The sequence below is a fragment of the Sabethes cyaneus genome, chromosome 3 (genome assembly GCF_943734655.1).
Source record: "Sabethes cyaneus chromosome 3, idSabCyanKW18_F2, whole genome shotgun sequence".
NCBI classification, from domain to species: domain Eukaryota; kingdom Metazoa; phylum Arthropoda; class Insecta; order Diptera; family Culicidae; genus Sabethes; species Sabethes cyaneus.
The window spans coordinates 31,266,608-31,281,074 of NC_071355.1; the positions used below are offsets into that span (position 1 = coordinate 31,266,608).

General features: G+C 35.0%; 1 protein-coding gene across 1 annotated transcript in view; it reads right to left on the reverse strand.

Moving 5' to 3' along the window:
* LOC128743144 (cadherin EGF LAG seven-pass G-type receptor 1-like) overlaps nt 1-14,467 on the reverse strand; it is a 117,049-nt gene that overhangs the window by 59,118 nt on the left and 43,464 nt on the right. Inside the window, exon 3 of the mRNA XM_053839669.1 lies at nt 273-439. Within this exon, the coding sequence (XP_053695644.1) occupies nt 273-439 (167 nt within the window). The remainder of the gene's footprint in view (nt 1-272; nt 440-14,467) is intronic.

A 14,467-nucleotide genomic window follows, 5' to 3' on the forward strand; every position in this document is an offset into this window, starting at 1 on the left:
AAAATTAAAATTGATTTAAGCTGTTAGGAATAGGGTTGAGAGCCCGGCATGATTAAACGGTTTGATAGACAGCTGACATTCATTGGACAAAGAGCCGTCATGCTCGGGATGACAGGGGAGAAGGGTTGTCCTAGTGATTTAAATCCAATTTTCAAATTAACATCAACCTCAATAATAGGATACCTCCGCTGGGCTGCGCTACGGTGCGGCTACTCTGGCTGGGTGGTGTCGAGCAACGTGCAAGAAATGGCCGAGAGGCAAAATCTAATTACCTGTAATGTGCTAAGGCACGACCCATGCTCGGCTCGGGGTTCGGATTGAGATTAGTGCTGGATCGGAACAGTACCAGGGCGTGGTGACAGCAGCAGCAAAGCCAGCACATCGAGGCCAGTTTCATGAACAGCAAAGCCAACGACAGCGACAGGCACAGCTCGGTGTCCTGAAAGAAAGGCACAAAAGAAAAACAGAGGGAAAAGATATGAATTGGATAAGCAAATCTTTTCGGTGCGGGGCCATTGGATGGCGTAAGGGCAAAAATCAAAATACCGTCGTCGTCGTCGTCGTCGTCGTCGTTGTAAGCGCAATCGGAAAAAGGGTTTTGCCTTTGATGTTAGCAGAATTGTTTTGGGCGCTCGAATTGATTCAATTAGTTAATGGGTTCGGGATCCCGACAGGTTTGGCAAATAAATCCCGCCACCCAGCGCGGGAAATCCAATTACAAAAGGAAAACGGATTCCGAAAACAATGGACGGAACGAAGGTTCTTCGGTAAGTGCAATCGGGATGATTAAGAAAGCTTCGCTTGACTCTGTTATAATTAAATAAATTAATTAATGCTGCTTAGGGTGGTGATTTACTGTCATACAGGTAAAAAGTAAATATTGAATTACTAGAAAAGATAATTTTTCTTACTTTATCTACTATTATCTGTGAAAAATTGTAAATCAATCCAGAAAATTTGGTGGACATACATTAACAGTTGATTCAGTATCATAAATTAATGAAACTTTCATCGGATTAAAACACAAATTCTGATTTCCCGATAGTTTTTTCCTGCCGTTCGTTAGACTACTCTAAATATTTGATAGCCTATTTGTAGCAGTTTACAACCAGTTCGATCCGCTTCATTTGATCATTTTTCCTTGCCATCGAGGCCAACAAGCATGTTTGCTTGGTTTCAAGCTGGTCTTCAAAATTAAAGCCTTTCGCTGGACTGACACGCCACTGGCGTGCCCAGACATAAGCAAAAGGTGGGGCACCAGACTTTTCAGAAGAATGTTTTGGCCTGGAAAGTAGAGTAATCGTAGATTGGCGAATCAATGATTATTTATCACAAAATTTCCGGCTGGTTAAGTTGAAAACTCCAGAATTTGGGATGCAATTGCATTTAAAATTAAATTTGAAATTGAACTATAAATTATAGTTGAAATTCGACTTGTAATCGGACTTGATATAGGGTATTAAATTAGATTTGAATTTGGACTAAATTGGGCTCGAAGCCTTAATTCAAATTGAACTGGAAAATGTACTTTAATTTGGAGTGACTTGAACTGGACGTTTTACTTGAAATTACACATGAAATTGAACTTGGATTAGACTTGGAATTGGACTTGAAATTGGATTTGAAAATAAATTTGAAATTGGACATGAAATTGGATTTGAAATTACGCTCGAAATTGAACTTAAATTGGAATTAAAATTGGCTTTAAATTGGACTTGAGATTAGACTTAGAATTTTATCTTGAAGGTGGAATTCAAATTGTACTTAAGACTGGATCTAAATTCAGAATTTAAATTTGACTTGAAATTAAAATTAAATAAGATTTGAAATTGAACTCATAATCGGACGTTTTACTTGATATGAAGATTACCTCTTTTCGTTTCCTTTTTCTCTTTTCTAGTTCCGTTTTTCATCTTTTCAGTGCCGTTTTCTTGGTTTTTGCTCTCACCTTTTGTTTTTCACACCTTATCTTATGTTTTATGTTTCATTGTCCCTATTTTGTTCATTTACTGTGTCCTGTTATCACTCATTTTTGGTAGTTTTCTTTCAATTTACCGTCTTTTTTCTTCCCTTTTTCCTTTTCTTCGTTTCGTTTTTTTCTAACTCTTTTTATCTCTTTTCCTTGTCATTTTTATCTTTGTCTGTTTTTCCTCTTTTAAATGCCGCTTTATGTCTATTCTGTCACATTCAATCTGTTTTTGACTCACTTTTTCTTTTGCTCTCTTGTTTATAAGCCTTTTTCTAACCCCTTTCGGATTTTTCTTTGATCCGTTTTACCCATTTTGTCCCATCTTTCTCCTTTTATATACTGTTTGTTCCCTTTTTCCGTTCTCCTCGTTTCCGTTATCGGTTTTCATTTTTCTCTCTTGTTATTTTTCCGTTTCCTTTTAGTTTCTCTTGTTTTCTGTTCCGTTTTCCCTTTCTTGTCTCATTTTCCCACTTTTTCTTTCGTATTTTTCTACCTTTTCCGTAAGATTTTTTTCTTTTTCTGCCGTTTTACTTTTTTCTGCCTACTGTTTTCTCCTTCTCTTCTTTTCCTGTTCCTTTTTCCCATCAGTCCTGATTTTTCTCTTGTTTCTTCTAATTTCTGATCCGTTTCGTCTTTTTTCTTCTATTTTTCCTAATTTTCAGGCTAATTTTGTCTCATTTTCTGTATTTTGTCCCGTTAATTCCTCCTCAGTTTTTTTCTTTTTTTCTGTTTCGTTCGTTCTTTAATTAAATACTACTGTTCTCACTTTCCTTAGGGGTCAATCCCGGAATTAGAGTGGCTAGCCCCTCACGCCTAAGACCCGAGTTCAAATCCCAACCCCGCAGAAGCCACGAATGACCCAAGCTGTTCAAGTGACGATAATTGAAAACAAACCTCTTTTTTGTCATGCTCTGATGTTTCTTTTCGTTTTATCCCAATTGTCTTCCGTTTTCATATTTTTATCTTCATTTTCCTCTTTTTGTGTTCTTGTTTCTCAATATTTCTCCCGTATTTTTTCCTTTACTTTTCCTCCTTTTCTATTAGGTTTCTCTCTTTTCTTGTCTCGTTTTACTCCTCTTCTTTTCTTGTCCCGTTTTGCCCCTTCCAGTCCTGATTTTTGTTTGTTTTCTGGTTTTCTGGGTTTCTCTTCTGGTCCATTTCGTTTTTTTCTTCTGTTTTTCCTAATATTCAGGCTGCATTTTTCCTCTTTTCTTGCCTTTTTTTTGTATTTTGTCCTGTTAATTCTGTTTCTTTTTTTTCTTCTTTTTCTCTGTTCCGTTCTTCCTATTATTGAATACTGCTTTTCCTCCTTTTCTGTCACGCTGTTTTTTCTCCTTTTATCCCAATGTTGGGAATATTCAACCGCGATCATTATTTTGATCTATTGTGGTGTGTCCTCTTTTATTTTATGCCGTAACGAATCAGTGAGCTATCAAAGTTTGATTGACTACCTCTACAACTGTGGGCATTTATCCAAATCAGGTGATGCATTTCGCATGAAATGCTGAGCCAGCCCGTTATCAAGATATCTACGTCGTTTCTGATCTAATGCAACACAGTCGCACAACAATTTCTATTAGGTTTCTCTCGTTTTTAATTTCGTTTTTTCTCCCTTTTCGTTCAGTCTGTCCTCATTTTCTTTCTCATCAATCGGATTTGAAATTTTACTTCAAGTTGAACCTCAACTCAAAGTTGAAATCGGACTTGAAATTAGGCTTGGCAACGGACATGAAATTAGACTTGAAATCAGAGCCGAAATTAAATTAGAGGAATTATTTTCAAAATCTTGAAATTGACGATAAATTAGACTTGAATTTGATTCAATTTAAACTTACAACTTTGCGTCAATCCGAACATGCACACGAAATTAGACACGAAGTTTTATTTGAAATTAAAGTCGACACTTTTCGTCCTATGCTCTCGCACGTTTGACCTCTTTTCTGTTCGGCTTTTTCTTTTTTCCAGCCCTGTTTTTAAATTTTTTCTCTTTTTCTTGATTTTTTACTTCGACTTTCCATCCGGTTTTCCACTTTTCTGCTGTTTTCCTTCTATTCTGTCTCATTTACATTTTGCTTCGTTTCCTGTTCTATTATTTTTTATTTGCAGTCCTGTTTTCTCCATGCTATTTTAATATTCTTTCCTCCTCAGTTTAAGCCTTGTGTTGCTTTCCTCTTTAGGATGCTTAGTTCTTTTGTCTTTTTATTCTGCTTTTGGCTGCCTTTTTCCCCTGCTGCTTTCATCTTTTATCTCCCGTTTTTCGTTTTAAATTTCTTCGTTTGCGTCGCGTATGACCTTTTCTCCCGTTTTATTCTTGTTTTATGTTCTGTATTTTATTTCTTGTCTCGTTTTCCTTGTTTTTCTTGTCCTGTTCCGTTTATCACCTTTTTTCTTCCGTTTTTCTTGTTTTCAGGCCACTTTCACGACTGTTCCTATGTCTTTTCGGCCATTTTCTCTCTCGTACTGACTTATTTTTACTTTTTTCGACCGAAATTTCCTATTTCTATTTGCTAATTTGCTATTTATTTCTTCTTTTTCTGTCACACCCTGTTTTTTTTTCTCTCGTTACATCCCAATTGTCTTAAGTTTTCATATTTCTCTCTCTGCATTTTCCTTTTTTGTGTTCTTGTTTCCCAATATTTCTGCTCTCGTATTTTTTCCTTTTCTTTTCCTCCTTTTCTATTAGGTTTCTCTCCTTTTCTCTCCTTTCTCTGTTTGTCACACTCGAAATTAAAAACGAATTTTTATTTGAAATTAAAATCGACACTTTTCGTCATATACTCTCTCAAGTTTGACCTCATTTCTGTTCTGCTTTTTTTACAGTCCCGTTTCCCTACTTTTTGTTCCATTTTTCTCTTTTCCTTAGTTTTTAGTTTAACTTTCCATCCAGGTTTTCACTTTTTCTCCTGTTTTCCTTCTATTCTGTCCCATTTCCATTTTGCTTCGTTTCCTGTTCCACTATTGCCTATTTGCAGTCCTGTTTTTCCTCATGCTTTTCACACATTATTATTTTCTTTTTTGTTTTCAGTCTTTTTCCCATTTTTTTCAGTTTCCAGTTTTCGTATATTTGATAACTATTTTTAACTCCTTTCCTTTTCGTTTTAAGCCTAGGTCTGCGCCGTTTTCCCCTTCTGATGCTCTGTTTTTCGTCTTTCCTGTCCCGTTTTACGTCCCATATTTCTCCATTTATATCGCGTTTAACATTTTCTCTCGTTTTTTCTTGTCTTCAGTTTCATATCTCCTTTCTTGTCTCGTTTTCATTTTCCTGTTCCGTTTTTCGTCTTTCTACTTCCGTTTTTCTCGTTTACAGGCGCGTTTCGCTTCTTATTTTTAATTTTGTTTGTTAGATTATAATCACTTTAACAACTTGGATCATTCGTGACTTCTGCGGGTTGGGATTTGAACCCGGGTCCTTGGCGTGAGAGGCGTGAATGCTTATTTTTAATTTTTATTCTTTCCACTTACTTTTCTTCTATTTTCTATCCCGTTTTTCTTCTTTTTCTGTTTTCGTTTCTTCATTATCCTGCTTCATATTTTGTTTCCTCCTTTTCTATCCCGTTTTTTCTCCTTTTTTGTTTCGTTTTTCTCGTTTTTTGTCCAGTTTGTCTTCATTTTCGTCATTTACTTTACGGTTCTTCCTTCTTTTCTCTCATTTTATCTTCCGTTCTCCATCTTTTTCTGTCCAGTCTCATAATTTTTTCCTCATTTTCGATCTTTTTCTCCCCCGTTTTCTTGCTTTCCACTTTTTTGCCCTTTTTATGCCCCAAGTTAACAAAAAATGTTATCATGAAATTTTTTTTTCATAATTTGAATCAATTTGACGAGCTTCCTGGGGAAGCTGTTCTCGTCCATGATTTTCCACAGCTCTTTTCAGTCGACGGTATCACATGCGGCTTTGAAGTCAACGAACATATTTCACGAACGGATTTCACGCCAACTCGTCCAGAGGTTGGCATGACCCTCTCAGAATTTAATGAAACTTTGTGTGTGTAAAGAGTTCATGTAAATAAACATCTTTACATACTTAGTTTTTCAAAAATTGGTCTAGACTAACTTTTGGAAAGCGCTTAATTTTTTTCTCTTTTTTATTAGGCCATTGCAAATTATGTTTAAAGTTTTTGTCACCATCCCCTTGGAAATTGGTTTAAAAAATCGGGGGGCAAAAAAATAATTTGCAGGATATGAGTTAATTTTTTTTATAAAATCAATTGTCTGTGGCCTCTACAGCCTGAAAAAATCGAAAAATGAGTGTACGAGTTGAGTTAACACTTCTAGCACGAAATGGAAATGGAAATTCAAAGAGTGGAATTTTCGACAATCGACAAAAGAAATTCTTTCGTTTTTGTCTTTTTTTCGTAGATTTTTGCATGCAAAATAAAAGCAAGAATAGATTTGGTTTTCTCGTTTAAACTTTAAGTAAAGATACGTAAAATCCATATTTTTTTGGCTCGATTAAAAAAATCTCTTTGTTTTTTCTTCTGCTTTTGGTTTTTTTCTGGCCGATATTTGCCTTTTTTGCTATTTAATTCCTTTACTCGAAATCGAAATAGAATCAGACTTGTCATAGGAGTTAGAACTGCATTTTTGAAAACAAAATTGAACTTAAAATTGGAATTGAAATCGTGGTTAAATGAAGTCTTGAGATTGGACTTCGAATTTCATTTGAAATTAGACTTGAAATCGGAATTCGAATTTTACTAGAAATTGGAACAAAAATCAGAGTTTAATCGGACATCTAATTGAACACGAAGGAATTGGTATTAGACATGAAGATTGACTTGATATTTGAAAATGGTATTTTTTGTGTTTCTCGCACGTCCAGTTCTATTCTTCTTTTTCCCCTTTTTCTCTCGTTGTTTTCTTCGGTCCAGTGTTTGCTGTTTAATTGTTCCATTTTTCTTCAGCTTCATCTCTTGTTTTCACTTTTGTTTTCCCTCTCCTGTTTCCTTATTTTCCCCTTGTTTTCATCCATTTTTGGTAGTTTTCATTCCCGTTTTCCTTCTTGTCTCTTCCCTTTTTCCTTTTTTCTACTCTAATTTCTAGCGTCGTCTTTTTCTAACTCTTTTTATCTCCATTTCTTGTCATTTTTCGTTTTTTAGATGCGCCGTTTTTTCTTCTATCCTGTCACATTTAATCAGTTTTGGCTTTCTTTTTCCCCTTTGGTCCGTCATTTCTTCTTTTTTCTCTCGTTTTCCTGGTTTTATTTTATTATCCTGTCCCATTTTCCATCCATCCTATTCCCATTTTGTCTCATATTTCTGTCTCGTTTTCTCTTTTATTATTTCTTTTGACGTAGGACTACGTCTTACGGCAAGGTTTGAGATAAGGTGTCATTCCAAAAAATCGAAAAATGCGAGCGTCACGAAAATATGAAAGATTTTGAGCGCTAGTAGCTCTGCCAATTATGAATCGATTTTCATGGTCTAGATACCGAACGATAAAATAAATAAAAGAATAAAAGATGTAGCAATTATGTGAAACTAAACGTATTGGAACACAACGTATTGAAACAAACTTTTTTTTTGTTTTTTTGTAGTAGCTTGGCAAAGACTTTTATAACTTTTTAGTTTCGTAAACAAAACACAGCTTGAGAAAAACGAAAAAGAAGAAAAATAGATGCCAGAAAAAATAAAATTTTGTCTTCTTTTTATTTTTTCTCTGGTTGTGTTTCGTTTACAAACCTCAAAAGTTATAAAAGTCTTTGCCAAGCTACTACCAACAAAACAAAAAAAAAGTTTTTTCCAATATGTTGTGTAGTTTCTGAGAAAAAGGTACATAAAGTTTGAAAATCGTGGTTTTCCAGGAGCGGCGTTTTATTCCACCGAAGTTGTTCCACGTCGCACTGGAATGCTTAAGTATATGATCGTTTTTCGGTCACTTTCCGTGGTCGGATCATTACAAATTTGGTATCAAAATAAGTGGAAAAGACTGCAGAACTAAACTCTGAAATAAAAAATTATGATTTTTTCAAAAAATTTTAGTCGTTCATGTCCCCTTAAAGTACACAGTTGTAAAAAAGTGAGCGACCAACCCTATCTTTCGCCCGGTTGTATCCACATACTGAAAGGATTTATTCAAATGTGATGTCGTACATGAAAAAGGGGTTAACGGAATATTCATGCATGTGACGTGATGCAACAATTTCAAAGTGAGGAAGAATTAGTGACTGTCTGATCCGAAAATATATTTTGGGTGTTTAATTTGTTGCTTTACCATTGCATGCAGTTGTTTAGATACTTTCGATTATATTGCTCTCAATTGTGAAATAACAGAGTGTCAAAAAGTGTGCAGAAAACGTTAGCTAATAGATGATATTTTAAATTTAAGGAAATTTTATATTTCAAACCAACCTGTCATCATAAATGGTGCTACATATCAACTATTTTCATGGGAAGTGACGAATGTGAACCAGTGGAAAATAACCCAGCTTATATTTTTTTTCGTTCAACCGTAAGCTTCTTAAACATAGCAGTTTCAAGCCAGTTATTTAGAGTTGAGTAATGCTATTTCGCACAGAAATTTTCAAAATGCGGTATCATCGCCATCACAATCACCAAAAGAAGTGTGATTGTTTCCTGATGAAAGTCTGAGTGGTTGAACGGATAAAACTGATATATAGTGCACGGGTATTCAGGAAATTTAAACTTGTCTTTTTGAAAATAGTATATAAATGATTTTGAGCATTTATTACAATACAGTAAAAATTAAAAATTTGTGTGATTAACATTTGCATTTACATTCGTAGTCCTACGTGAGCCCCTCGTTCGTGCACCTAGACACAGACCGTCATACTTTTTTCTACCTTTTCTGTACCGTTTTTTCTTTTTCTACCTCGCCTTTCCTCTTCTTAACTCTTTCTTTTTTTTCTACCTACTGTTTCCTTTTTCTCCTTTTTATGCTTGATTTTTCTTTTGCTTTTCTCTCTTCTAAACCGTTGTCTTTTTTCTTTTGTTTTTCCTAATTTCGAACGAGCCTGAAGTTTTTTCTCTTTTCTTGTCTCGTTTTTTGTATTATGTCGGACTAGTTCCTTTTCTATTTTTTTCACGTCATTGAGCGGATTTAAAACTCCTTTCGATTTTTAATTCGTTTTCTTTTTCGTTTTTTCTTTCGTCTGTTCTTCTTTTTGCTATCATCTGCTATTCGTCCTTTTTCTGTTACGTTCTGTTTTTCTATTCAATTTTATCTCTTGTTTCATATTTTTAATTTTAATTTTTTTCATTTTCTTTTGTTTTATTTTCTGTCCCGTTTTTCTTCTTTTTCTGTTCTCGTTTCTTCATTATTCTGCTCCCGCATTTTGTTTTTTTTCCTTTTCTATGCCGTTTTTTCACACTTTTTGTTTGGGTTTTCACTTCTTTTGTCCAGTTCATTCTCATTTTAGTCATTTTCTTTAGAGTTCTTCCTCCTTTTCTGTCATTTTTTTTATCTTCCTGTTGCGCATGCCCTTCGTGCAACGCTGCACCTACTCGTATCTCATTGGCAACGAGGCACTTCACCGTGCTACGACCGAACGATAGAACTGTCAATTGCGTCAGCTGCGTAAAACTGCAAATCACGGTCATCGAGCTAAAACGTCTTGTCAGCGAAAAAGATTGTTTACGTACCTACAAGTGATTGGAAATCTAATTTAAAATTTCACTTTGCTGATTTCAAAACTATATAAAAGTTATACTTAAACCAAAAAGTTCTTACGTGCTAATATTTACAACCTATTTACAATTTGTGCTTAGTCCAAAGTAAGTCTATTAAAGTTTTAATTAAGTGAGTTAAACTTAAATCCAAAAATGTACAATCTATAGGTTAGAGTAAGGATTTCTGCTCAAGAAAAGGCTAATAGCTTACCCAGTCTATATTTTCTCATACGTAAGTAAGGCTTCTACAAATTTGGTAAAAAGTTTATGTCCTGGTCTCGAAATATTGTTCAAGGTGGGGGGGGGGGTGGCAAGAAAAAAATAATAAAAGCAAACCTTCAATAACTAAACAAAGGAGCAGAAACCAGTGTTTATTTTTCCATATTAATACAAATTTTATACAAAAATGTTGGACAGTACTTAAATTTTAGTTCAAACCGAACCAACCTTCAAAACTTTTCGATTCAAGCACATAAAGTACATTGTGGTAGAAATGAAGCAGCTTGATAATAATGAAGTGCCACAGCATCACCTTAAGAGCCGCACGCGTGTAACTTGTGCTTCATTTGAATTTTGTTTTGAACTTACGTGTCACTCGGTTAGTTACCTTGTATTTTAGAATAATACAAATCCGTATCACTTACTAGTTCAGAACTCGGTAACCACGAAATAGTATCGAAATCTAAAAACCCGAATTAATCCACCTAGCGGCGTGACCTAGCCTTTCTACTGCCACAATAATCATTATTTAATTTCTCAGAAACTTAATTGTAGATGTATAGATGTTATATTAGACTATATTTTTAAATATCCGTTCCGTATTCCTCAAAATTCTTATTTGTCAGTAAAATTCACAACGTATTGTGTAGAATAATTATATTTTCTTTCCTTGGGTGCGTAAATACATGTAAGCATCATTTATGTTACTTGATGAACACCTTATTTAGTTTTATAATATTTATAGAAAAATAATGTAAACACAAAAGATAATTTTTACAGACTTGAATGAATATGTATAGAAAATTAGAAATTAACCCTCTAACGGGTCTACAGACGGCCTTAACTTTCGGGCTTCAGAGCCACATACGAAACTTGTTTTGAATTAACAATATGAAGTATTTGTTCATAGCAGATTTTTTGATATTTTGATATTAATACCATGCATTCAAAAGTTAGCATCTTTGAAAAACAAGAGTTCAGAAAAATTATTATTATATTTCGCTTTTGAAGAGAAAGGATATCTACAACAAAATGATTGATCTCAAAATTTTACTATTGGTTTGCTTGGCTTCAATTTTGCAATATATCTGAATTAGAAAAAAAATACTGAATAGAGCATTAGATATGAAAACGAGAAATGGAACTATTTCTTAGCTAGCGCTCCTTCAGATAATTATTTTTGCATGAAAATTAAAACTTAAGCTTCTTTTGAATGTACTTCCATGAAAAGATAGTCATTAGCTTGATCGCATCGTTTTTACAGTGTTAGAGGGTTAGGAAAACAAGATGAGGTCGAAAAATAGTGCCAAAGCTGCGTCATAAACATGCTTGAGAATGGGAAATACGATCGATATGATTCCCAGTGCTTGTCTTTTTTTGATTTATTTATTAAAACATGATACATGACATAAGACATCTGTCCTTTAAAATATCACTAACGAAAACAAATCTTACAAAATTTCTACCGTGCAACGTTTACTTCCTATTTTTCATATAACATTTCTAAGCTCTAGTATCTATTGATTGAAAAGAGCATCTATTGATGCGCAGAATTTATTTGGAATTTGTACAAATTTATTTGGAAAAATCAACTCACTAGTATTTTTGATTCTATACACCACTATACCTACGTGCTTAAATAAACTGCTTTTCTTCGCTTTTTGCTTTTCTTGTACAATTGTGAGTAACAGCAAGTGAAGAAAATGACAATTGAAATCTGAAATCAAAGAAAAGAAAAAACTTTTCGATTGAATCCCACTATTTAATATTTATTTGCAACAGATACGTAGTTCACCTACGACGTGCAGGCTTCATCAGTGTCTTATTTCAAAGCGTATACGTATCTGTCGCGAATAAATCATAAATAGTGAAATTTAGTCGTTTTTTTTCATTTCTTTAATTTCAAATTTCGTATTCCACTAAGAGGCTTCAAAAACTTCAGACAATTGACATGTTTCTCACTTTTCTTGAATTTCATTGCAAATTTTAAAATTGCAAATTGTCATCACATACATACACACATACATACATACATACATACATACACACATACATCACACACATCTCATACATTGAATACAATCAACATTTGATTGATATGTTTTGATTTCACACGTTTTAACGGTTTAATATACGGTGCTTAAGTGTTAAAGTTTGAATAACTTTTGAATGAAGCGTCCGATTTTAAATAACTCGGTTTCGTTTGATAGATCTCAGCAGTAATTTTTAAATAATCATAATATATGTGATGTTTTGCCTTTCTACTATATAAATATATAGTATAAAGGTATAGAAATCACTTGAAAAACCGGAAATGGAAAGAAGGTCCTGCGGGCTAAATGTTATATACCATTCGACTCAGTTTCGAAAACTGAGCATTTTCTGTGTGTGTGTATGTATGTGTGTGTGTGTGTGTGTGTGTGTGTGTGTGTGTGTGTGTGTGTGTGTGTGTGTGTGTGTGTGTGTGTGTGTGTGTGTGTGTGTGTGTGTGTGTGTGTGTGTGTGTGTGTGTGTGTGTATGTAACGCTTTTAATCTCACTCACTTTTCTCGGAGATGGCTGGACCGATTTTAATGGTCTTAGTGTCAAATGAAAGGTCTAGGTGTCCCATAGGTTGCTATTGAATTTCATTTTGATCGGACTTTTAGTTCAAAAGTTATGTATAAAAATACGAAAAATATGGGACTTTATTATCTCACAGGTCCCTTAACCGATTTGAACAAAATTGATTGCATATGAAAGAGGAGCCTTGCAAACCCTTAACTTCCAAATTTCATGATGATTGGACTTGTAGTTTGAAAGTTACATAAAGAAATGTGAAAAAATAGTATTTAAAACATATTTATGTAACATATAAGCATTAATTTAATGAAAAACCCGAATTAATCCACCTAGCGGCGTGACCCAGCCTTTCTACTGCCACAATAATCATTATTTAATTTCTCAGGAACATCTATAATTAACTTGACTATATTTTTAAATATCCGTTCCATATTCCTCAAAATCCTTTCCGGTTTTCCAAGTGATTTCTATACCTTTATACTATATATTTATATAGTAGAAAGGCAAAAGACAAAAACGAATGAAAATTTTTTTGACCGATTTTCGGAAATTCCGAAATTTGAGGGGATGGGGGGGGGGGGTGACAGAAACTTTTGAAATTATTTGCAATGGCCTAACAATCCAATATTGTAGGAAAATTTTAATCGCGTGACGCGAAATTGTATACCAGATTTAAAATGTTGGAAAAACTGTTTTCTTGTTGCAACACTTCCGTTTCTCATCTTTTTCTGTCCAGTCTCATCATTTTTCTCCTCAGTTTCCCTCTTTTACTCTCCCGTTTTCTTGCTTTCCACTTTTTTGTTTTTTTATGTCCCATCGTAACAAGAAAATATTATTATGAATTTTTTTTCATAATTTGAATCAATTTGATGAGCTTCCTGGAAAAGCTGTTCTCTTCTATGGTTTTCCATAGCTCTTTCCGATCGATGGTTTCATATGCGGCTTTGAAGTCAACGAACATATATGGGCTCTCATACAAATGAACCCGAACTAACCAAGCAAATGAAACAAAACTTGGCATGTGATGGTTTTTAAAGTCACGAAATGATGGTATGGAGGTTCGAGACCCTTCCGTCCTTAAAGGGTTAAAATCGAAGTTAAAATTAGACTTGGCAATGAAATGGAATAAAACGTAAAAATGAGCTTAAATCAGAAATTGAAATTGGATATAAATTGTATTTAAATTGCACTTGAAAATGTGTTTGCTATTGGGCATGAAACTAGAATTGAATTTGAACTTAAAATTGAACTTAGGCTTGAAACTAAGTTTGAAATTAAATTTATAACTAGAATTGAAATAGGAATTATTTTATTTTCCATTTAATTTTAAAAAGAAGGTGGAGTATGTACCCCAGTGTGCCCCAGTCAGCCTGGGTACGCCAGTGAATTGACACGAACCACCGGCCTGCACTGCTTGCCCCAACAGCAGCGGAGGGCATCATCAACTGATGCCGGTGGTGGTTCCGGCTGTCCACAGTTTCTCCATTAAACCTAATGGATAGCAATTTTACCATTTCCCTGACACTTCCTCACTTAGAGCGCGCGTTGAAGCTGACAGCCTTAGTCTTCGTTAGCCGCGGCTCGGCCGTCGCTTCCGGAATGCGCTGTTGCAAAGGGAAGTCGTCGTCGTCGTCGTCGCCGTTTTGTTCCATACCGTGCTGTCCTAATTAGGGTGGTTCATAAAACGAGATTTATGATCGTTTGCAATTCAGTCGGCCTAAAGAGTTTTACCGTGCGCTGTTGAACAGTGTTTATACAATTTTTAATTAATATTCTCATTCATATTTCATGCCGTTTTCCACCCTTCTTTTCTGAACAAAGCATCGCACTTGTTGTCCGTCTGTTGGGATGCCACTTTAGCAGTGATGGCAAGCCGCCAGCCAACCATCGCATCGCATCGGTGAAGGTTTTGCTGAGCCGCGAACCGTGTCGCGGACTAGACAGGTACGTTCACGCCCTATCCCGCGCGACGAGACGGCCTCACGAATGGGGCAGAACCTGTCAGAACGACGCCACCACCGCCGCACCGCCAACAGCTTGTACGTGGCGTGACTCTGATGAATTGCTTTCTCTGTAACAAATTGCACTGGTGT